Source organism: Lissotriton helveticus, chromosome 3_1 (genome assembly GCF_964261635.1).
Source record: "Lissotriton helveticus chromosome 3_1, aLisHel1.1, whole genome shotgun sequence".
Lineage (NCBI taxonomy): Eukaryota > Metazoa > Chordata > Amphibia > Caudata > Salamandridae > Lissotriton > Lissotriton helveticus.
In genome coordinates this window covers 1,336,868,357-1,336,894,683 of record NC_136061.1, presented here as the reverse complement: position 1 = coordinate 1,336,894,683, position 26,327 = coordinate 1,336,868,357, and the positions used below count along the sequence as shown (strand labels likewise).

The window sequence follows — 26,327 nt, the reverse complement described above, 5'->3', positions numbered from 1 at the left end:
GTAAGCGGAACTGTGCCTCAGTGCGTGGTTACATGCTTTAAAGGACCGGCAGCTGTGCCTCACATTAGGAGGTGGGGATTGCACCACACGAGTCACGCTTGAGTTGGTTCATTGGCCTGCTTCACCCCAGGCAGCAATACTCCATCAGTGCCACAACATCAGACTTCGCCTGGCGGGACCACAACGCCCTCAACGCAGGGGACCAACTCGCAAGTGAGTCTCCGCAGTCCCGGTGAGTCTTACGGCACACCTCCCAGCTGGCGGTATCTCCGCTGTCATCCTAGAGAGCGGGAGGGTACCTCCCCGTATGGTTCCAGAAGCTATTCACTATGCTCCCAGTAGGTAAAAGACCCGCGCTCTGACTACAACTGTCCCAGAGTAGGCCGGCGTTGGCCCCTTTCCCAAATGCACAATAATACCGTAAAGGCCCTAAAGCGGACCCTTCGAGATTCAGGACATTGCCAGACTTTGTCTCCTCTAAATGAATAGTACTTTAGTTAAAACTGCTTATAAGAATTATTTAAGCCAAGTATTGGATCTGTATTGCTTTAAGCATACTCTCCCTAGATAGAGGTGACTTATTTTTCTAAACCTGTGTAGTGCCTTTTTTATTGTGGTGTTTTTACTGTGTTGCTGGGGGTGTGTGGTACACAACTACTTTACACATTGCCTCTCAGGATAAGCCTTTCTGCTCTACGGCAAGCTACCAGAGGGCGAGTACAGGGCCCATGAGGACGGTCTAGGCCTCACCCTAAATAGAGTGATGGTCCCTGCTTGGTCAAGGGTGCATACCCCTGCCAATCAGAGACTCCCATGTCTAACACTTGTTTAAAAAAAGATCTTTCATGCCAATAAAAAGGATACTGTGGCTACATGAATTGTTGCATATTGTGTTAAGAAACCGACTTATATGTTCCGAGCATGCCTTAACTTTCAGTGAGGAGAATCTAACAAGCTGTGGTAGCCCAAAATGATTTCAGAAAATGGGCCTCTTAACTAGATCAACTCAGTCTCCCCACAAAGGCTTATTCCAGGTCTAATTCCTGCTTGGATGATAGTATTTCCTAAATACATATGTTAATTGAAAAAAGGTGTGCACCTTATATTCCACAACAAACCCTCTTCTGATGAACTTCCTGAGGCATTACAGAGGTGTTCTTGCATTGCAAATGTACTTCGGAGAGGAATTATTTTATTTAATTTTATTTAAAGAGTTTTATATAGCGCTGGCTAGACCCGGAGGTATCAGAGCGCTTTACATGAGGTTAAACAAAATTACAAGATTACATCAGTTTCAATTTACAACAGGTGCTAGAAAAACAGTTACAAGAGCATAGAGAACGAGATAAGTGGAGTGTAGAGGAGAAGGGGTAAGGGTAAAGGGGTGGGGGGGAGATACAGCAGAAAGACGAAGGAAGGTCTGCCCAAAGTTGGCTGGGTAGGTGACGGATGAGGGGGAGTCCCAAAACCCATCTCCTCTATAGGTATCAGGTAGCTCCACTGGGCTTTGGCCAAATAGCTAGGTCTCAAGGGAAACATTAAAAGAACATGGAGGGCAAAATAATGGAGGGTAGAGGGGAGGGTGAGAAAAGGGAGGAAAGGGGATATACAACAAGGAGAGACGAACAGAAGTCTGTCTAAAGGCTGACTGGATAGGTGACGACCAAGGAGGGAGTCCACGGCCCATCTCCCCTATAGCTAAACCTGGTAGCTCCATCGGGCATCAGACAAAATAGTTCAGTCTCAAAACATTGAGAGAGGAGAGAAGGTGAGACATAGATAGAGGGAATATGCGGGAAGAGATGACAGGAGAGATGAAAGGAAGTCTGGCTAAAGATCGACTGGGTAGGTGACGTCCAAGGAGGGAATCCCCGACCTTTCTCCCCTATAGCTAAACCAGGTAGCTCCATCGGGCATCAGGCAAAATAGCTAGATCTTAAATGACAAGGGAAAATTCACGGGTAAGCAGGGTGGGGACTAGGGCCAGGACAAGGTGAGGACAGAGGTCAGTAGCAGGAAAGTGGTCGCTCCACCTGCCGCACGGTCCCCGTGTGCCAGGTCCTCCCTCTACCTGCCGCCTGCCGGCCAGGTCCTCCCGCTGCCTGCCTGGTCCCCCTGCTGCCTGCCTCCAGCCCCTGCCTCGCACGTTCCGCGTGCCAGGTCCCCCTGCTGCCGGCTGCCTGACCCCCGACCCTGCCATAGCACGGTCCCCGGGGGCCAGGTCACCCTGCTGCCGGTCTAACCCCTGCCCCTGCCTCCTGGCCGCCGCCTGCTAGGGTCAGCCCTCAGGCCTCCCCCCTCGCCGCTCCGCCGCTTTTCCCGCCTCTTTTTCCCACCACCCCTCCTCCTCCCGCCGTTCTCTTCCCTCCCTCCCCGCCGCTGCCCCCCTGCGGCACGCCCCCCTCCTTTGCCCGACCCTCATTCACCTCCCCGCTACCGCCTCCCAGCTGCCCCTCCCTCGCTCCACCCCCCCACTACGCCATTTATGGCGGAGTCCACGCGCACGCGCAGCGTGCACGCGCAGCGGGCGCGCCAAAGGTAAGCCCGTCTGCGCCCGTCCGCGCCTGGACCGCGCCCAGTGCCAGGACCCCTGGCCCCCACCGATGGAAGCCAACCCGACGGACATACGACGCCACCGAACTCAACGCACTCAACACCGGCCGAACCCCGGGCTGCTACCGAGCCACACCGAGACGCACCCACGGACCCTTCAGCTGCCACTCCTGCAAGTTCACCTGCAACCGGATCCACGCCACACCAGCACCCACCAAACCGAACTCCAGCTGCACCCACCTGAAGTGCATCCTGCTCAACACCCGCTCTGTCCACAGACACGCCGTCGAGCTCTGGAACCTGCTCGACACCACAGCCCCAGACGTCGCCTTCCTCACGGAAACCTGGATGAACGCCTCCTCAGCGCCCGACATCGCCATCCCGGACGGCTACAAGATCATCCGGAGGGACCGCATCAACCAGACAGGAGGAGGCATCGCCATCATCCACAGGAACACCATCCGCATCACGACCAACACCGACGACACCCTCGCACCCGCCGAACACCTGCACTTCCAGATCCACGTCAACCCCAAGACCACCCTCAGAGGCACCCTCATCTACAGACCTCCGGGACCACGCACACAATTCAGCGAAGACATCGCCGACTTCATCAGCCCACACGCCCTCCCCTCCGCCGACTACATCCTCCTCGGGGACCTCAACTTCCACCTGGAGAACAACAACGACCGCAACACCACCACCCTGCTGGACAACCTCGCCAACCTCGGACTCAAGCAACTGGTGACCACCCCCACCCACTACGCCGGGCACACACTCGACCCGGTCTTCTCTTCCAGCAAGGACATCGCCTTCAGCCACGCCACGGGACTCCACTGGACGGACCACAGCTGTGTCCACTTCAGCTTCAGAAGGACCACGTTCCACCATCACCAGCAACAGGTCCCCCGCAGAAGCTGGAACAAGATCACTGCAGACCAGCTCGCTACTTCCCTGAACAAGAACCCTCCCACCAGCACAACGAACCCCAGCCAAGCGGCCACCAACCTCACAAAATGGATCAGCGACTGCGCAGACGACCTCGCCCCTCTGACGACCCCGCCGAGCAGACCCGGCAGCAAGAAAGCCCCATGGTTTAACGACGAACTCAAGAGCTCCAAGAAGAACTGCAGAGCACTCGAGAAAACCTGGCGCAGAGACCCAACACCGGACAACATGACTGCCCTCAAGCTCGCCACCCGAAAACACCACCAACTGATCCACGCCACCAAGAAAACCGCATTCAAGGAACGACTGGACAACAACGCACACAACAGCAAGGAACTCTTCAACATCGTGAAAGAGCTCTCCAACCCCAACGCCGGAAACAACGACATCACCCCTTCGCAAGACCTCTGCAACTCCCTCGCCTCCTACTTCCACAACAAGATCGCGGACATACACAACAGCTTCAGCACTCAACCGACGCACGCCACGACCGAACCACCGCTCCCCACCACCACCCTCCGCGCCTGGACCCCGATCAGCACCGAAGACACCATCCGCACGATGAACTCCATCCACTCCGGCTCTCCGACCGACCCCTGCCCTCACCACGTCTTCAACAAGGCCGACGCTGTCATCGCACCCCACCTGCATCATCTACACCTCCTTCGACACCGCCACTTTCCCGGAGAGCTGGAAGCACGCCCAACTCAGCGCTCTACTTAAGAAACCATCAGCCGACCCCACCGACCTCAAGAACTACCGCCCCATCTCGCTGCTCCCGTTTCCGGCAAAAGTCATCGAGAAGACCGTCAACAAGCAACTGGCCGCCTTCCTCGAGACGCACGGCTCCCTCGACCTCTCGCAGTCTGGCTTTCGGGCCAACCACAGCACCGAGACCGCCCTGATCGCAGCCACCGATAACATCCGAGCCCTGCTCGACAACGGAGAAACAGCGGCCCTCATCCTCCTGGACCTCTCCGCGGCCTTCGACACTGTCTGCCACCGTACCCTAGTGCAGCGCCTCAGCAACGTCGGAATCCAGGAGAAGGCACTGGAGTGGATCATCTCCTTCCTCGCCGGAAGGACACAGAGAGTCCGCCTCCCCCCGTTCAGATCGGAGGCCACCAAAGTCATCTGTGGCGTTCCTCAAGGCTCCTCGCTCAGCCCAACACTCTTCAACGTCTACAGGAGCCCCCTCGCAGCCATCGCACGCCAGCACAACCTCAACATCATCTCCTACGCCGACGACACCCAGCTGATCCTCTCCCTCACCAACGACCCCGCCACCGCCAGAGCCAACCTGCACGAAGGGATGACAGACGTAGCCAAATGGATGTCGAACAGCCGCCTGAAACTGAACTCGGACAAGACGGAAGTCCTCATCCTGGGATCATCACCCTCCGCCTGGGACGACTCCTGGTGGCCCCCCGCCCTGGGCAGCGCACCCAAACCCACAGACCACGCTCGCAACCTGGGCTTCATCCTGGACTCCTCCCTCTCCATGACCAGACAAGTCAACGCCGTCTCCTCGTCGTGCTTCAACATCCTGCGCATGCCACGTAAGATCTTCCGATGGATCCCCACCGAGACCAGGAAGACGGTCACCCAGGCCCTCGTCACCAGCCGTCTGGACTACGGCAACTCCCTCTACGCCGGAACCACCGCCAAACTCCAGAAGAGACTCCAGCGGATCCAGAACACCTCAGCACGACTCATCCTGGACATCCCCCGCCGCAGCCACATCTCCGGACACCTGAAAGACCTACACTGGCTCCCGGTCAACAAGAGAATCACCTTCCGGCTCCTCACCCACGCACACAAAGCCCTACACAACCAATGCCCAGGATACCTCAACAGCCGCCTCAACTTCTACGCTCCCAAGCGCCAGCTTCGATCGACCAGCCACGCCCTCGCCGCCGTCCCCCGCATCCGAAGAGCCACCACAGGAGGAAGGTCCTTCTCCTACCTGGCCGCCAAGACTTGGAACTCCCTTCCGACTCACCACCGCCTGACCCAGGACCACCTCGCCTTCAGGAAGCAGCTCAAGACCTGGCTGTTCGAGCAGTAGCGGACCCCCCTCCCCCCAGCGCCTTGAGACCCTCCGGGTGAGTAGTGCGCTATATAAATGCTTGATTGATTGATTGATTGATTGAGTAGAGCGGGAAGAAAAGAAAGAATTGCAGATGTTCACATAAGGGTAGGCGCAGTCCTGGACGGGCAGAGTAAGTCAAAGTTCAGCAGGGGGGGGAAGAAGTCATCATTTTCGGCCATGATAGGGTCAGGCATCCTTGGACCCTGTTCCATATGGAGTGTGTCAGGAGCGGCGGAGGTTTGCAGGGATGGGGCGCCCATTCGTTGTTAAGAACGGCAACAAAGAACACCCTTGGCGTCCCTGGCGCCCTGCAGGTGAGCTGGGACACATTGGGGGCCACCATTTTGCCTTGCGTATGGGTGGGGGAGGGGAACAGGGCGCTCACTTCGCTTCTTCAGCAACCGGAGGCTCAGGGTAGACAAGCTGGCAAGACCGCTGAGGCAGTGGGTGGGTAATACCTTAGGACACTGGCAGGGCGTCTCATCACAGTCAGGGGATTGCCAGAGGATGAAATCGCCCCCCCCAAAATTCAAAATGGCGGTCCTGTGCTTCAAAGTCTGTAGGAACCATTTGCAAGTCACTGTTGCCTCCCACTAAAAGATATTGTAAAATAAAAGCGAATATAATACGTGTTCCTCTTATGATTTTAATGACCAGTGTATGATAGCATAGCCCAAATCTGCCCTAAACAGCAGCAGGATCTGTTATGATTATAAATGGTCTTCTTCAATATACTAACTTATGTTTCAACCAGGTACTCAACTTCCTGAACTATCTCACTTGCTCAAGTAGTCTTGTATTAGAGGTGAGATAAAATCGGAGAACCACTTTTGAAACACGTTTAAAACTTCTCTGAAAAGGATGTTGTGGCTTTAATCTGGCGAATATACTTAGATTTTTGAGAAATAGTTTGTTTCCACTCGGTTTGCCTATACTGCCCAGATTAGCCAAGAGTTAGAACTTCTGATAACTTTCAACATAACAAACTTCATTTCGCTAGACATATCCGAAGAACTTACAATAAGTTCACTGTAAAAATTAAAATCTTTCTGTTTATTTGAATAAAATAACCAGGGAAGATGCATTTTTCAGGATGGATAGTGTGTTGGTGCCTGTAAGGGTGATAGAACACTGCAAATGATACAAATACAAACATACATAATGCTGAGCCCATTGCCTTATTTACAACACATTGCCTGAGGGCTTTCATTTAGTGGACAGCAGGAGGGCATAGCATCATTACCTTTCTGCAAGATTTCCAAATGCTCCCATAGAATGTCCCCGACGAAATCTGGAGCAAGCTCCAAAAAGCATTCTTTGCCCAGGGCACAGAGCGATGCACCATTCATGCGGAACTTCTGGAAATCCACACCTTTTAGGGTAAACTCATTGACAGCCCACATGACCCAGTCCCTGACGTGGGCGTCTGTCCACTCACGTGGGTCTGAGAATGGAAGAGGAAAGGTTCAAATGGTTATTACAGATTTCACTTGAAACTGATCTCTGTACAAATTCGGAAGGTGGGGAACTGCCTTCTAAAGTGGTTAATCGACTTCTGGAATCACCCACAGGGTATGGTACTAGAATATTGTTCTACATAAATATTGTGTCCTAAATATCGTTTTAAAAAATATACGTCCATTGGAGTTAATGATAGAGGATCTAAATCATGTCAGATGATATTTTTCTAAACAATAGGACACAATATGTCAGTGGATATTTTTGATAGCGATATTCTGACATACAATACCAGAAAGACCAAGGGACTGATTTAAATTTTGGTGGAGAGGAAGCTCCATCACAACAACAATGGAGTTCCCTCTCTGCCAAAATTATGATCCGCACGCCCTACTTAGATTCAGGTGAACCATAGTTTGTCTCCGTCATGGTCAAACTTGTCTGATGGACCGACGGAGTAAGGGCCGTTGGAATTTGGGCTGCATGTCCACCACCCCAATTTAGATGGACAGAAATACAGCTGATATGCAATGCCCATCACTGCCAAGAAAAGCCTGGAGGTAATAGGTAAGGAGCAGAGCTTAATGCCCCCCTCGTCATGGGAGCAAAACTCCCACAGCGAGGGGGGCATTGGTTTTGTTTATTTTCAAAAGAAAATTCTGCTTTGGGATTTTGTTTGAAAATAAATAAAAAATGGAGGTTTAATGTGTGGCTCAGTCATGTTTACAGAGGTATCCGTTGAACTTACAGTTCATTGACAGCAACCGCTGTGATGGTTCCTGCCAATGCTAAGAATGTCCGCTGGGACTACAGACATTTCTCAATTTGGCAGGTGAGGACTCCATCAGAGCGATGGAGTAATTTACTCCGTCACCCTGACGGAGTTACTAGGCCTGCAGAAATATAAATTAGGTTCCAAATTTGGTCACTGATGTAGGCGATGCTAGAGAAATGGTTGGATCGTCTCATTTTTAAACGTAATGAGTACCCAGGCACCTTTCTGGCTCTCTAACCAAAGCTAAACATTCAGGTTGTGTTTATAGGAGCATGCAAATCTAAAAATAAAATGAAAACCGCACCCATCTCCAGGTCGTATGACCTGGTACCTTTAATTTTTCAAGGAAAATATTTGGCTTTGAAGGGCCAGTGGGCTTTGAAGTACCAGTGCGCAATGCAGTGTTCCTTCTGAAGACCTTTCACCTGTAGCTAGAGCTGATATGTCTGCAGTCAAGAAGCAAGCTCCATGAACTCAAGGATGAGGGTTTATTAGCGAAAACCTGAAATAAACTCATACTATGCTGCTCCCATATAAAACCTGTATTTCATAACCATGAACCTTGGTGTTGACAGCCATGGACTGCTCAATACCACACAGTAGTAATAACCTGTTAAGCAGTGACATTTGACCACCATTGTCAACTGCACATTTCTCAGAGCCCTAGAAAATGGAAAGTAGTTTCGTAGAATTTGGCGTGATGGATAGAAATGCTGTCTCACCATTTGGAGACCCTCTTTAAAGGTCTTGTTTGTCAGTGAGCTATGAGGTGGAACCCGGCTTGACAATATATAACCAGTTTGGAATCAGGGCAAACGCCCACCCCACTCATGATCTGTCAATCCCACCCATTCCGGTTTGGAATGTACCTAACCCTCAGTTCATTGATCACACCCCCTTTACAAATGCTCCAACCTCACCATTAAAAGGATATGGAACCCCTCTGGTCCCAAATGGTCAACTTCCTCCCCAAGAACTAGTCACCTCCAAAGTGGAACCCGCTGGCTTACACCGAGATCCCCCTTCTCCACTTGCTTTCCCCTCACTCCATCCACACCTTGCCCAAGACTCAGACTTGTGTGGCGACAACAAGGGAACCCAAACAAGTCAGCCAAGGACCTTGGGATCAGTTACTTTTAGACAACAGTGGTCCTCTGGAGTGAAAAGGTTGAAGAACAATAAAATATAGACAGGATCGTGACTATATTGGTTTAGACCTATCCAGCCGGAAAGAGGTCTTATGTTTTACTTTTGAATCAAATAGCAAGAACAATTTTTACAGTAATACACAGGGCAGGGCACAAGCCTGAACCCCACTGATCGCACAGTGGTATAGACACATAAAAACAAAACAAGGGGCTTTTTAGGCAAAAGCCCAGGGTTAGTTGCACTTCTAGTTTTGATAATATCAAAGTAGAACAACAATAAACAAAAACACCTTTACACATCTAGTACACATCTTTAGTGAGTATAAGGTGTTTGAAGGGTGTCGACGGCGTTTCGATCCGCTTCCTAGGTCGTGCGGATCATCATCAGGACATGATATATGCCTAAGGGTAGCCTTAATTGCCTATGAAAGGAGGGAGGAAAATACAACAAAATGGGAGTTAGGAAGACCTACACAAGGGACCGTGTTGGAAAACGCTCAAAATACATATGCATGGCATGTAATCAATAACTGGAGGAGAGGAATAATTAATTGAGAACCATCTCCTGCTCAACACCTCCAAAACGGAATTCCTGCTCATCTCCCCTCCCAACCACATCCCCAAGCTAGACCTGTAGCTGAGTAACCTCATTGTCTTCAACTGCACTCCTCTCATCATAGACTCAGCCAAATCGCTCGGAGTCACCATGGACAAGCACCTAAATATGAAAAATCATATCAGTAAGGTGTGTAAGGGAGAAAACCACTTGATGAGTACACTCAGAAATATCAAACCTTTCCTTCCACAAAATGATTTCAAGCAGGTGGTCCAAGTGCTTGTCTTGCCGAGGCTTGACTACAACAGGGCGACCCTCCGTGGCCTTCCCAAATACACCCTGGCTCCACTAAGGGCATGACTGAACACAGCGGCTAGACTGGCTACTGGCACCAAATGAAATGAGCATATATCCCCAGTCCTAAAATCTCTTAAATGGTTGCCCTATGGAGCACAAATTCAGTTAAAGATTGCCGTTCTGGCGCACAAAGCCCTTCACTTCAATACTCCCAGGTACCGTGCGCAAAAACTTGAGCTATCTTGTGGTGCAAGAGCCTCAAGAAGCGCCAATTCTTTCCTCTTGAAACCACTCATCCTTAGCAAAAAGAGAACTTGTCACAGAGCCTCCTCCGGCGCTGCCCCAAAGATATGGAACTCTCTTCCACCGGAAGTATAAAGAATCTGCTCAACTACGGCATTCGAATTGGAAGCCAAAAGATTCCTTATGAATAAATTCTTACCCTAATTGAGCTAGGCTCATCTGATCGAAGACACTGTTTCCTACGTCCATTGTACCATCATTTGTTATGCTCCTCTTTACCGCATACTGTGACCCCCTTCATGGCCCTCTTATAACTGTTTTACTGCATTACCCTCCATGGTGCAATTGTCCTGGATTCTGCGATTAATCCTGTTTTTGTTTGTCTTTATTACTTCTACTTAATGGCAATTTTGCATTTATGTCCTCCCTTCCATCCTATTGTAAAGTGCTCTGCTATCCTTCAGGATCTTGTTTGCGCTATATAAAACTTTATAAATAAAATAAATATACCAAAAAGGGAAGACTGGAAGTGAATAAAGGGCTAGACATCAAGATTACTTGGGCCATAGGTAGGAAGCAAATCTAGGGTACTGTAAAGGTCATATCAGTACTATGTGTGTAAACTCTTTAGCAATAGTATCGAGAGGAGCTACCATCTGATTGTGTTTTTGTAAGGCGCCTAAAAGCACAATGTTCATTACACAATTAAGATTGTTTTAATTGGTGAATAACAACTGAGCAATCATAAATGTGTGTTGCATGTGCTGCACTCATTAGTGCTGTTCTGATTTATCACCATGACACCATTCTATGACACTGATGCTGCTGCACTCCTAATGCCGTGCTGATTTTTCTCCAGCTCATAATACGGAATTAATGCACAGCAATACCGTGTTGATCTATCTTTGCCCTGATGACACTGAACGAACACAAAGACCATGAATAATGTTGCTGTTGCCATTCCTGGAGTTGTTTTGAAACATGGGGTCCCTCATGGTGCTGCTGCTTACCTATGGGTATTCCAAGCCGCTCCTGCTCTTTTGTGAACCCACTGAAGGTGGCTTTCAATGCCTGAGACATCATCTCTTTGCTACTTGGTGTCAGAAGAGGCACATCTGCACATTCCATGTCTGAAATGAGAAATAATTAAAAATGTAAAAGACTCAAAATTGAACAGCACAATTCAGACCATTTTTATTGTCACAGTTGAAGAAAATCTGTTTGAAGTCCTGACACTATCAGATTCCTGGCTTCTCGGACTATTGTGTAGTATGCAAAGAGAGAACGACATACAATTGACAAGGAGTGTGCACAAAGCCCTGGATTCTCACTCGCATGAATCTTCCATCTGTTTGTTTTCTAAGGTGACAAAAAACAAAAGGAGATACCCTCAAATACAATTGGGACAGAGTGCGATATAACAAAGCAATAATGGTCCCTACTACAAATATACAATATCACTCTAACCACCTATGTGGATGTGTAATCAAAACAAGATATATATCAAAGCAAAGACACAATTCAAAATACGTCAGGAGAGCACTGTACTATATATCAACAAGACAAAACATTACTTTAAAAACATCACGTTTTCTTATAAAAAAGAGGGATTAGCCTCCATAATTTTTTAAAAAAAACACAATGTACATTTCATATACAGAAAAAAAAACAGTCGACCCGACGTTTTGGTGCTTTAGTGATGACATCTTCTTCAGGACGCTTTTCTATACAGAAGAAATACATACATTATTTATAGGCTCCATAAAATACTGACGTACATATCCATACACTTACAATTTGTAAATAATATTACATTAAAAACAAATCAGCAGTTAATTACCCTACACACCTACCCTATGCATATCTCTATGTTAGAGAGTTGTGGACTATACCAAAAGGCCAGAGTTACATACATATTCTCAAATCCTGCAATCTTTTATAAAAGAAGGATCATTGTTCATGTTTTCTAAGGTAAACAGGGTGTGGTTAGAACTTGAAACTAAACTGTGCGATTTTTGCACACTAACGAGAGGTAAGTGGTGGTGGGTAGGTTGGTTGGTTATGGAGAAAGGGTGAGGCTGGAAGAGAAAAAGTGGTTGAGAAAGAGAAATAATGTATCCGAATAAAGGAATCAAAATTGCAGTTCACATAATATTTAGTCCTTTGTACAGGGGGCATATTTATGTGATTTGCAATAGTAGTGAGGTAGGCTTTTCTGTTGAATGTAAACAAGCACCATGCATCAAAATCAATTTCCTCATCCACATAATTTCCATTGTAGGCTGATCCTGTGATGTGTTGCCTTCGAATCATGAAAATAAGACGTCCTGCTTCAGCAACATGGCCGCAGCTAGTGGGCAGAATAAGTTACATTCCACCAATGTATTCTCTCTTCAATGTCCTCACACGAAATGCAAAGGACCTGAAGATGCACCAAGAGGGGGAAGAGATGGGAGGATGGAGTGTTAATTCACTGCAGTGAGCTTTCAACAGAACAACTCTGAGTGCCTTGGGTTAGCAGCGTAGATGTCTGATAGGTCATAGCTAGGGATAGCAGTGCTTGCTTTTGATACCTCACCTACAACACTGCTCTTGCTACCTCTGATTTCAGGGCTCAGTGATCAGCAATGCTTCAAGAGAACTCTTTACTTTTTAGGTCTCGCCTACAGCAATGCTTGTTTGGCGAGATTATAGTAAGGCTTTCAAAAGTCTACACAAACTTCGGATTAGGGTCAGTGCATGTGAGCCAGGCGCGTGCACATCGCCAGCCACATCGCACATCGCACACCATTTGTCTGAGCCTCGGCATCAGACTTCAAAGGAAGCCGCTCCCCCGCCACGCAATGCAGCTCCCCCGCCCCCACCATGCAATGCCGAGAGCTTGTTGTAGAACATATGGCTTACTTTCGAGAGCTTGTTACACAATTTTACCGACTAAACATTTAGGGCCAGATGTAGGTAATTCCGATTTACCTACTCTTAAATACCGAATCATACCGATTCGGTATTTAAGAGTAGGTAAATTGGAAGTAGGCAGATGTAGGTAATTTTTCTTTTTCAATTACCGAATCTGTAAGATTCGGTATTTACCGATTCGCTAAATACCGAATCGCTATTTCCCATTGATTCCTATGGGCCTTGAACCCCATAGGAATCAATGGGAAATACCGAATCGGTATTTACCGAATCGGTAAATACCGAATCCTGGCAGGGGGAACGGGGTGTCACTTTGACACCCTGTAGCACCCCAATTGCAGGCTTGTGTGCCATGTGGCACACATACATGCCCTAAGGGCATGTCTGTGTGTCACATGGCATAGGTGTACATGCACAGATGTGCATGTACACTGGAATTCGGTATTTTACCATCCAATAGGATTGGGTGGTAAATACCGACTCCTAAAGGGCCTGTGGCACTCTTTGAAGTGCCAGGTACATCTGGATTTACCGAATCGGTATATATACCGATTCGGTATTTTACCGAATCGGTAAATTTACAGATTCGGTAAATTTACTTATTCGGTAAAATTCGGCCCCCTACATCTCAAATACCAATTACCGGTCGGTAACGGCCGATTTCGGCCGTTACCGACCGGTAATTGGCGACCTACATCTGGCCCTTAGCTCCGAGGTTCTCAGAGTAAACACTACTGGTAAATAGTGGTTAGGAGTTGGCTCTCTGTTTTCAAGTTGTGCTGTCAGCAACTTGTTTGTCTGTGAGTCACGTGAGCGTGCTTTAGAGAGCAATCACCGAAGCACAACTGTGTCCGATACTACCCTGACTTCAAAGGGATCCGGTCCCACGTCCCCACCACGCAATGTCGAGAGCTTGTTGTTAGTAATGCGCTTCCTTCCAGGGAAGGTGCTTTTTTTTCCCACGGAAGGTACGAGGACTCTGTAATGCCCATTTCCCCTGTACTGAGCAGTGCCAAGTCCGTCCAGACCAGAATTGCCCGCCTGCGGAACCCACTGCCCGTTGCTGAGCACATCCTGGCCTTCAAAGATAAATGGGAAAGCCACAGCCCTCCCTCACCCTGGCTTACCCCATGAGGCCAATCAATCACCACAGCGGGAACCGAGCTGTAACACAGCAGAACTGAACTGCATTTCGCATTCATGGTCCAACAGCTTCCGATATATTTTTCATCAACTGAACTCAAACACGCCGTCCTTTGTTTGGCCAGTTTTTTTAGTGTCAGTTCGGAAAGCTGCTGTGCCTGTTACGTTACGGGTTGCTGGGCATCTTGAAACTGTTGGTTTCGACTGGATAGTCTCAGACTACTCACCATCCGAGGAAAGAACAATTTAGTAAAAGTCGCCTTCACTTTTGCTCCGAATCCAGTGAAGTGGATCTTACGGTTTCTTCTGCCTATTATGGCTGGCACAACCAGCTCGTGGCCCCGTAAAATAATGTGTTTCATGTATGCGAGGTTCCAAAAGTTAAAATTATTATTATTATTATTTTTTTTTTTAAATAATGTTGTGATCCTTGCACTGACTCTCGTTGAAAACTGCTTGCTGGCACTAAGAACTTAACAGCGAACATGGCAACGCAGCACAACCTTTAATTTCCAGAGACTGAGTTTATTTAATTTGTACCTTAACAGAAGCAATGGCAAACTGGTCATTCCCCCCCACCCTGTTATCCTTATCCGAGACATTCCTTCCCCTGGACGGCCTCCTCCCCCCAACCCAGCCCCTCCCTCCTTTGCCCTGCCATCCGCCCGTTGCTACCTCTTCCATAGCTATCTAATTGGTGCCCCAGGCACACTTTTGGCGCCTTCTCCCTCTAGTCAGTGTGTCTGTGTTTGTGCTAGGAATATCCAGCCCTGCCCCCGAGGCTCGTTTCCCCCCCTGAGGAACCGCCCTCCGTAAATCCCTTCCCTCACTACGCGCTCCCGACCCCCCACCCAGCCTTCCTTCACTTCCATTGAACCCCCCGTAGCCCGGGATAGAATCCCCTTCACTTTTGCCTCCTGCAACTTTTTCTTCATGTAATACACCGTTTGCTACCGCTTGTATTTTGTTGCTCACCATTGTCACTTTTGCCTCCTGTAACTTAATGTTAGGCTTTTGTAATTTGTTCACTTGTAATTGTCTCCTGTGTATCATTACTGTTCCTATTGCAAAGCGCTCTGACTCCTTCGGGTAAAGTCTACGCTACATAAACACGCATAAGTAAATAATTACACAAATTAAATCTTACCACTCACACAACCAGCCCCCGCCCGCACTCTGGCATATTGCAGCGCATCTAGTAGGGTACCGTGCAACACATAACAGGCCATCCCAATCCGCAATGAAGCCGGGCGCCCGTGGATCCCCCAGCTGACCCTCTCATCGGCCATGCCTAATAGCCATCCTAGAACCAGACATGCTGCGCAACTGCCACCCATCGCTTCCAGTCCCGGCCTGTCTCACCCAAAGACGGCTATCCACAAGCCCGCTGTGCAATGCAGAACCGGTTTCCCAAGCGGCCTCTATTGCCATAAATGACAATCCCCACCCTCCACTCCAGGCCCCCTGGCCATTCCCCCTCCGTGCCTCCCCCGAGGGCACTTCTCCGCGAAGCACCCCATGACCCATCCCCGCATCCTCCACTGCAATCCCCCTTCCAAACAGTGCCCGACCCCCCGCCATGACTCCCCAGCACCTGCAGAACTAAAACCCTGTCCCGACTGGCCCCAGAAGGATGAAAGGCCCCTGCCTGCCGCCCACCCAATCCTGCACTAGCCCCCTCCCGCAACCACTGCTCCTGCGCACCGCCACCTCCCATCCGCGTCAGCAGCTACCCGCATAAGCCCTCCCAACCATGCCCCCCACTGACCTGCCAGGCCACACTCTGTGTTCCCGAGCCCCCCATCCGCAACCCTCCACTGGCCCACCAACCACTCAAAACCGGCCCCCCTTCCCGAACGCCCTTCCCCACGTCCAAACTTTCCAGTCTACCCACCCATCCAAAACTTCGCACCCACCCTCCCTGTTATCGCTATCATCACCTTGGCCACTATTTATGCTGCGCTATTGACCCTGGCAGCCCTGATCCATCCCACAAGATGCCTACTGCACCAGTCACTCTTTTACGAAAACCTTTGTCACCATCCACTGCGAGGCCCCCCGATGGCATCCGGGGGGAAGCTCAGTGCTGAGCACCATTGTGCATTTTGCGAAGCCTGACAGCTCTTACCCCTGGTCCCCGGTCCTTGCCCGTGTGAGGCCGAGACCCCCTGCGCCTCCGACTGCACCGCGACCTGAGGTGTGTTCTCCCCGTGCGCCTGGTCCAACCATGAGCCCTGCAGCTGCCCGCACATCCCCAGCCCCCCATCACCTCGACCACCCTCAATAACTCCATGCCTGACCCCCACGTCCGGCGGCTCAAGCCCAGGCACTCCAAGCCCTCCACCACACCTCCATCAACCACCTGCAAATAGGCAGCGCCCCGCAACCACCTCCATCATCTTTAAACAGCGCCTAAGACGCCATCTCCTAGCACTCCTGCATGGCCACGCCTGACCAGCCTAGACAATACCCAACCCACCCAACTCTGCCCACCCGAGCTCCCGCAGGTACCACACCCGACCCTGCACTGTCCTTGAACCCCCTGGCCTCAGTCAGAGGAAAGGCCGAGAGCACGAAACTGGGCCTCCAACCGCAACCTAGTACTGAGATGGCGTGACAGCGCCCAAGGGCAACATGAAAGTGTGTGGAAAATGTGTGTGGGGGGGGTTAAGTGGGCTCGAGGCACATTGCTTAGGCGCACTGCAACAGGGACTTCCAGGCACATTTTCAAGTGACAGGTGTTTAGTGTGGGCTTTCAGGAGCCTGACACTACGTCAGTGCCCACCCAGGGCACAGGGTCACAGCCCCACACGTTCAGCAGGTGACAGCCGGGTTCCTCTCCCAGGGCTTTGCAGAGCTGTCCCTTCCTGTTTCTCTGTCCTCTGCTTCTCTTCTCGTCAATGCCTCCTGTGTCTGACCCCTGCTGTTCTTCTCTCTCTGCCCTGCAGATGGCGCCCCTCTGAGTGTGCTCTCTTGGTCCTCCTCCTTTGCCGTGGTGGCGGTTTCCTTCTCTGGCCTCTTCACCTTTTTATTTTTGCAGAGTTTTAGATAGCGCAAACTTGACCCAAATTGGGTATCAGAGTGCTTTACATAGCACCAGTTACGTTACATGAGAACACACATTCATTTTTGTTAGGCAGGGGGAGATTAAGTGATGTGCCCTGAATCACAGGAGGTGTAGTGTCATTACCGAGACTCAAACCCAGTTCCCCAGGTCCGAGGTCCGTGGTCAAGCGCCCTAGCTGTTATCTTCCTCATGTTGGCCTGCCTGTGCTGCAAGAAGGGCGATGGCGGATTCAAGGTAAGACAGACCTGTAGAAAATCACCCCATGCCAGGGCCCATCTGGGTGGGATTATAGGCAGAGCCACTGGGATAATACGGCAGGGAAGGGACAAACTCTGCAGTAGGGTTAACTAACTTGTATGCCAAAAGATGGCAAATTAAGTGCTACCTTGTTTGGCAGTGTTTTTTCACTATTTTGTCATTTTAACACATGTAGATAGGAAGAAAAAAAAAGATTCCAAACAGCTTGGAGAATGCAACAGCTTTTTAGAAAAGAGAAATATACACATTCCCCAGGCCCTATTTAACTGTTATTAACCAACAAGGAATATTTTTGTCTTTCCTCGAAGCACAACCATAGCTTCTGACCCCAAGAGTAAAATAGTGTGTTTTCTGAAAACAAACCTACGCATGTACACTTCTAGAAATAAAAGGGGAGCCTCCTCGTGTACCAATTTTCCTTAAGATTTTTTCAGTTTTGGGTTTAGTCTGTGTCCACACTAGGGTTTTAGAAGCACCACTTTCTATTAAGAGGCCAATAGAACAGTGTTGTACATTACTAGGTACAATGTCAGCGTCTTCCTAGAAGGAGCTCTCACATCAAGGCATCAGACCTTAAAAAGAGAAGTCAAATGTTTGGCATCTTGTTGTACTCCGAGCACCCTCTTGAAGTACCGGATGACGTGTCTCCGGTGTAACATGACTTTGCACGTATAACGAAGTACATTTAACCAGTGAGGCTCCGAAGTATAATTTTCTTCCTGTTTGATAATAAATTTACGAATTAGAGAGTCTTTACCAAAGACCATCTCCGTCGGTTTCAGCATTAATCATTCATTATTGCTATATGCAAACCCTCGAATAAAGCACTGATTGTAATCTAGTATCGGTAACAGAGATAAGGAACAATATTTCATTAGATCGCACACAAACTGCAAAAATACCAAAACCAAGCCATATAAATACATTGCAATTTGTGTTCTTTGACCTGAATGTGAACATCTTTTCTCTGAGGTCTTCACTTGGCTCTCTCTGCTGGCGAGTGGGTTTATGACCCAAAAGTTCTTGCTTTACTGAAAATCATTTCTATGTCCAGATTCACTCGGATGGACACAAAACCCCACACACACACTCAAGCCCACACACACATAACTCCACACACACAACTCCCACACACACCCAACCCCCCCACACACCCAACCCCCCACACACACCCAACCCCCCCACACATATACACAACACCTCCACACATACAACCCCACACACATACAACCCCACACACACACAGCCCCCCCACACACAACCCTAAACACATACAACCCCACACACACACAACCCCCACACAACTACACACACACAACCACACACACACACACACAACCACACGCACACAACCATAAGCACACCCACAACCACACACAACCACTCAACCACACAACCACACACACAACCCCAAACACAACACACACAACCACACTCACAGCCCCAAACACAACACACACAATCACACACACAACCCCACACACAACCACACACAACCACACACAACCATGCACAACCACACACACATCCACACACACAACTATCTATATATCTATCTATCTATCTATCTATCTATCTATCGCACCCACTCTATCTATCTCTCTATCTATCTATCGCCCTCACTCTATCTATCGCATCATCACAGCATCACTCAGCACCACCACAGCATCACTCAGGGGCACCACAACATCACTATGCGCTACCACAGCATCACTGAAAGCCACATCATGACTCATCACCACCACAACATCACTCAGTGCCACCACAGCATCAATCTGTGCAACCATTCAACAACAACTGGTTCAAATATGTTCTCTCAATGTTTCAAGCTTTATTACAAATGCCACAAAAAGATGTTAATATTTCACTTCTGTTCTTGGATTTTCGTCACAATAAAATACACTGAACATAATCTTCACAAAAGTTATTCACAAAAGTTTCAGATATTGCCATTATAAATAACAATAACTTTTATTTAAGTATTAATTATTAAAAAAATTAAAAGCCATTGTTATTTGTAATATCAATACATCTAAGTCACGTAAATACAACACATATTGCATTACAAATGATACAGGTGTCACATTTGCGAAAGTTATAACTATTGTCATTGTAAATGACAAAACTATTAATTTTGCTATTTTCAAAACCAACACATCAATAAAAAAATTGTCATTTACAATACCAATAGAGCAAACTTTTCTAATGCGAGACCTATTGCATTGCAAATGCTTGTTGTAGATTCCACTGGTGAGTACCCTTACACTAGCCATTAGCAGTAAGTAGGAAATGGTTGTCAGACCACGGGTGCTTCTGAAGGTCAACTGTGTCATGAAGGATAAATGGGTTTATTGCATAACTCGGGAATGTAGGTGCCAGGAAAAAATGAGGAACATCTCAGAGGAAGGGGCTATTTCTGACAACTCATTCAGAAATACACTTACATCCCTGCCAGTTTCACTGACAGAAGGTGGCTATTTAACATTTTGTAATTAAATCATTTAGGATCATCAGGACACGGTGAATCAGTGCATAACGTACAATTTGTCCCCTTGACTCGACACTTTGGTGCACAAGCATTTAGTGCATAGATATGTACACTCTCTTCAGAGGCTGGTTGCTCCTTGTGAAAAGAACGGCTTTCACCCTCTAATGAGGATACATAAAGAGTTAAATCAGGTTGCAGTCTGGTGAGCTGCTGGCCCGCATTCCACGCACTGCTCAGATTTACAAGCTGCATAAATGATTTTACTGGTCGAGGAAATTACAGTGGATGCAAACAGGATCTGGACGGCAGCTTGGGGGAGCCGGGGGTTGGGCGAGAAGAAAGTTCCTCACAACGAAAAGCGCCAAGGACCTCGAAATGCTAAACTCCATAATCCGTGGCTTTCACGTTATACGTTGTCTCTACCTGGGTACAATGAATAAGGAGGGACTAACAAAGTGCATGCAGCCTGGTTACTGTGTTTTAAGGGAGTGGGTCTTTGTTAGATATTGAGGACAGCCTCATAAAATAAGTATACATTCAATGACTGTAAATAAAATGTATTTACATAGTCCGTGGGATTCCTGAAAATCTGGCATGGATCTGTCCCTTTGGCAACTCTATTGCACATGCTTTGCAGTGTATGCTTCCCATCTTCATTGGCATTGAGCACCCAAATCGCATACTATAATGGTGAACACTGTTTCTTTTTGCATCACCCGAAAGAATATGGTCATATTGCATGTATGTACACAAATTACAAACTGAGACCGCATCACTGACCCTCTTGCACATTGTCTCCTGCCATACGTAGGCAATATCCACAGCTGACACGCACATTTTTGCAAGAGAAATACTTTTACGTTTAAAAAGTCAACAGTGCAATGTTATCAGATGGAAGGAAAAACAAGTATGGCTAGCATGCAGGTAGAGTATAACAACTTACGAGACAAATCTCATGGACTTAAGGTGAGTATGGGGCAAGCTCAAATGCCGCAGGAATACTTCTCACCGGGTGGCACTGGGTCGTCTGGGTGCAGAGGTGCAATACAGCATTGGGCGCCCAATGTTATTCAATGGGGATAGGTCCAGTCACACAGTGGCTGCAGGCAGGGACTGAGAGGTCAGTCTGACTGAACCAACCAGTGGGTTCAAGTCTTGCGATGTTAGGGGACTTGAAGACACTGTTGGCCCTCTTCTCCTCAGGCCGGGGCAACCTGTGCCCCGGCCTGAGGAGAAGAGGGCCATCAGTGTCCTCAAGTCCCCTAAACATCGCAAGACTTGAACCCACTGGTTGGTTCAGTCCAGTTGTCGAAGTGGGGGGAAAAAGTTTGGGAACTGTGGGTGGAGAATCAAAGGGCGGGAATAACCCAAAAATTGGATCAGTGGGTGGAGAAAGAGGTGTGACCAAAATGCGCAACCATCCCAATTTTCAGTATTTTTTTGGCATTTCAATGCCCAGTTTAATCAACCAATTGATACACATGGCTATTTAAGGTTATAATGGGTTAATTACATTAAAATACATTCAGAAAGTGGGATATGCTTCTAATCACAGAATGCCCTAAATACGACAAAATGTGAAAGCACAATCTATTTGTCTCCGAGACATGGAGTTTCTGTTATCAGTACTTCTCCCCTTTTCCACAACAGCAGTTCAAACATGAATGGCAAAATATCCTAGTTTGCAAATGTTTTCTATGTAATTATGGCTCTGCCATATTTGCCTCATTTAAACTAATAAATTGTTTGTAGCTCAAGCGTATCAAAAGTTAATAAAAAATGTGACTTGTGTTGCTGCGGAGATGATGGCCTATTGCAAAAGTTGACTGATCACCTTTGTCACTGCTACATGTGTATGTTACATTGGTACTAATAAAGCAAAATCTTTCCAGAGACGGTTAGCGTGGGTACACATGTCAAAATAATAAAATATCAGAAAAGATACTGCATTATGTTGCAGCCTTTTTTTAATGCATAATTTAGTCAACACTGCAGCATACGTTTGTCCTCCTTTGCTGCACAATTAATTCCTGTGGCCCCACAGCAGGCAGCACATGTTAAAAGTGCTTGTGAATGAAGCAGAGAGATTGTAAAGTTTGCGAACTTAGTTCGGTTTGAGTGCAACTCCTGCATTGCCAAACTATGGTGAGTTGCAGCTACTAATGCTGAAACAAGGCCAATGGATTTGCCTATGGGTGAGGCAGACTGGCCTCAAGGGCAGTGCCGGCGTCAGCACTGGGGGCGCCCTGTGCATTAATGTTTGTTGGTGCCCCCCAATGAGCACCTCTGCCACGGATTCCCTCACTACCACCCTTTAACAGTGCACCTCAACTCTCCACAACCACACTCTCTCTCAGTTGCATTTTATTTGATTTGCAGCACCACTCATACCATTGCAGGGTGTCAGAGCACTTTACATCACACACATTACACAATCAATATGAAATAAATATATACATAAATAAATTAATAAATCACTGTATAGAAAATGTTACATAAGACAAAGGACTGCAAGGTGTAGGAGTCACATGACAACCATACTAGTAGGATGTATAGTTTAATAGTGATTGGTCTGGAGAAACACAAACTCATAATTTAAAACATAATACCATGGTTGGGGGTTCTCTTTAATAATCAGAATTGATTTCTATCCAAAAGAACACTCTTTGAAACATCTTTCAGCGCCACTCATATCATTGTAGGGTGTCAGAGCACTTTACATCACACACATTACACAGAGACAATCAATATGTGTGTAAATCATTGTATAGAAAATGTTACATAAGACTAGGACAACATGGTGTAGGAGTCACATGACAACCATACTAGTAGGCTGTATAGTTTAATACTGATTGGTTTGGAGAAACACAAACTCATAATTTAAAACATACCATGGTTTGGGGTTCTCTTTAATAATCAGAATGTATTTCTATCCAAAATAACACTGTTGCAACATTAGGATAATCAAAGACTAGGGGAAAAAACATAACACTCTAATTTATACCTTGGAGTTTGTATGCAGCTCTTAGAAGACAGTTAAAAGCTCACTGTTCTATGTTAGGATTTTAACTTACAAACTGCAAGTAACAAAAGGATCTCTCTGACAAAAGCAGTAGCCCACTGACCTATTTTTATAATGTGCACTTTGTGATCTGCATGGTACATGTTCTTTGCAGCACGCACATTAACCCTCTGAGCTACCTTTCCATGAGTCAAAACTTCCACTAGACAAAACTCCGATCTCTTGAGGAAGAACATTAATCACCAGAGTCATCATGACATTTTTATTGTTGTGCTGAAAATTGCTGGAGGCCACGAAGGAGGCAGCAAGCGCTTTTAAAACAATAATATACTTGCAGAAATGATGCCTCCACCCGAAGTCAGCCCCCCATGCATTCACACCAGTTGCAACACCCTAGAGCTGGCCCTTCTCAAGGGTCCTGTGACCTCAATGACAGAGTCACAGTTGTTCTAAGGTGTGCTGCTTCATATGCCTGACCGCAAGACTGGAGGTGAACTTCAGTATGTATTGTGGTGGACAAGCCTTGAAGGTTAACTTAAACTTATCATGCTAGGGTCCACCTCCTGGTGCTAATACACCAGGGCTTCTAAGGTCTTGCGAAGCCTTCTAAGGTCTAGCATTGGATTGTGCTCCCTTAGGAGAGTGATCTGGTTGACTGGGTATTAAGGCTGAACCTGGTTCCCCAGTTCCAAATTCAGCAGCTTTGGCCATAGTGCCACACCATCTCCCCCACTGAACACCATACTGCCCCACTGAGAAAAACTTGCACTGCCTCAACTACAACCCAATATTTGTCGGCTATAAACACCTGGATGCGGCTCAATTTAAATTAGGCACTAGACAAGAGAAATATGCGGCCTATCAAAAAAAAAGTAACATCATCTTGGAAAAAGCAAGCACTCATAGGGAATGCTAAATGTAGCAAACCATGTGAAATGTAAGCAGGAACAACATGGTTACCTTAACGCTTTTACACTCACTATTCAGAAGTCAGTGAGTGCTTTTACCTGAAAAGTTAAGGACATGACTACAGGGCCCTGTCCATTGCTTATATCCCTAAAAAACGTAAGCTGTATGGTAAAAAGACCACATTCCTGGACGCAGAGCTGCTGTACACATTTTGTTTTCCAATCCACACATTGCAGTACCTCCAGGATTGGTTCACCAGTTCCAAGCCCGGGGAAAACAAGCACAAGAAAACAAAAATAGCGCTCCTCTAGCAAACTCTGTAAAAGTGGCGCTAATGTGTTTGGGTGTGAATAAAATCAATCTAGCCAGTTTGGTACCGCTCTGTCTTATTTTTATTTATTTTTCATAGTTTTAACCTTTTATTCCCGATGCTGCACTTTGGAATTAAAATGTCAAAAGAAAACGACACTTCCAGCAAAAGTGTTTTTCTTTTTTAGATCCATTTCACAGGGGAGCAAATAAAAAAAAGGAGAGGAAAGAGAGCGTTAGCCCCTTCTTGAAGTCATGGTTTTCAGTAATAGAGGAACTGCTAGACAGAAAGAGAGGGAAGAAGGAAAGAGAGGGGGGCAGCTGAAGCAGCAATTCAGAAGTGGACACGCCAACCTTTGTTTATAGGTGATGGCGGTTTCTTGCCTCCTGGGACACATTTTCAAAATAAATAAGTAGGGGAACGGAATCTTTAGAATTTAAGAAGTGGGGGCACGCCGTGCCCTGCTGATCCTGTCCACTTCGACCACTGGTTCAGTCAGACTGACCTCTCAGTCCTTGCCTACAGCCACTGAGTGACTGGACTGAACCCCATTGGATAACATTGGGTGCCCAACGCTGTATTGCACCTTTTTGAGGTGTCAGGTTTCTTCGTCTGGGAACACTCGCAGTTGAGGGAGGCCTGCACATAGCGGTTGCAGGTGGAGTTGGATAGTACACGAGGGGGGAAACAAAAGTCAACTCTGTCTTTTGAGTGTTTTGGAACCATGCTGGCACCATTGGCCCACTTCATCTTAGGCTGGGGGGCTCAGGTGCTATGGTGCTTGGTGTGTTGTTTTTGGCGGTCCCGGAGTCCTCACTGTTCTTCTTGTGGTGCCAGCAGGATGCTCCACTGGAGTCCTTGAATCTTCACTGGAGGCAGATAGGCCTTTGAGTTTTGGAGGTATGACAGCTTGCAGGACGAGATGACTTTGGTGCAATTTGATGAGGAGCAGCAGACACCCCAGCAGGGCTGTTGCAAAGTAAGTTGCTGTTCTTCAGTCTTTGCTTTTATGGCTCTTCGGAGTCCTTCTTCTTTGTAGGTCAGCAGGATCTACTTTTCTGGGGCTGCAGGCTCCCCTAAATACTGGATATAGGGGTGGCACTAGCCTGAAGGTGGACACGCCTACCTGACTATCTAATTTTCTTGTCTATCCAGGTGCCAAATGGCTCTGGATAGGGGGCGGCATCCTCTCCTATGAGGGAAGCCAGATTAGAATACCAAAGGTGGTGGGCTCTTTGAAGCTCCCCTGCCTTGGAATGCTTATCTGCAGGTCATCCTGTGGGTGGGGGTATAAACACCCTCTGCAGGCTTTGTTTCTGACCTCCTGTGAGCAAAGGCCTTTGTAACATGTAGGATTTCCACAGGTTTATGTTCAGTAGGTAATATTTATTCAGCCCCAACCAACAGTCAGCTAACAACTGACAATTATGGAATTTACAAGTTAGAGGAACATTGATGTCAAATGGTTCCAAACTCTAGGTTCCAACATGGAACCAGAACACCTAGGGAGGCAGGTCATCACACTTCTCCCTCTTAAACACTAAACAGGTTTATATGTCCAGTAATAAAAAGGCAACTGAAAGATAAGGAAAAACAAAGAAGAAAATACCTAGACATAATCACGCAAGTGAACAGGAGGCCTGCGTACTCTCACACTCTTGCGAGAATAATTAGAACACAAATCAGGAACAACAACAAAGTCATCACATTTCCCTTTTCCCCCAAAATGAGAAACACGACTATTGTTCCAGATACGACCATCCTCCGTCTTTACAGCATTTTTGAAAATTTTCACAATGGTTCTAGGAACAGAAAACTTCGACCAGTTTTGACAGCCCACAGGAGCCCCGATCTTAACTACCTCCCCCACCATGAATTTGGAATCTTTTGCAGAATTTCTCCTATCAACATATATTTTCTTTTTCCTCTGTAGTTTCAACTCCCTTTCTCTCCATGCACCCACCTCATTATTTTTTTACACCCTTGTCTAAATCATTGAAAACGACTACCTTAGCCGATTTTCGTCGTGTTTTCGTCTTCCTCAATGTTCTTCACTGCGTTTGTTTCGCTGAGCCACAGCTTTTCCTTGAAGATGTGAAGAAATCTTCTTTCATCGAAACAGCAGTCACGTGAGATTTTCTCTT

At 47.5% G+C, this 26,327-nt stretch overlaps 1 protein-coding gene across 1 annotated transcript in view; it reads right to left on the bottom strand.

Moving 5' to 3' along the window:
* The window catches only part of ETS1 (ETS proto-oncogene 1, transcription factor), a 418,514-nt gene that overhangs the window by 161,354 nt on the left and 230,833 nt on the right, over nucleotides 1–26,327 (bottom strand). The window contains exons 2-3 of the mRNA XM_078681989.1: nucleotides 11,081–11,200; nucleotides 6,837–7,037 (exon numbers count right to left, since the gene is read on the bottom strand). Of these exons, the coding sequence (XP_078538115.1) occupies nucleotides 6,837–7,037; nucleotides 11,081–11,200 (321 nt within the window). The remainder of the gene's footprint in view (nucleotides 1–6,836; nucleotides 7,038–11,080; nucleotides 11,201–26,327) is intronic.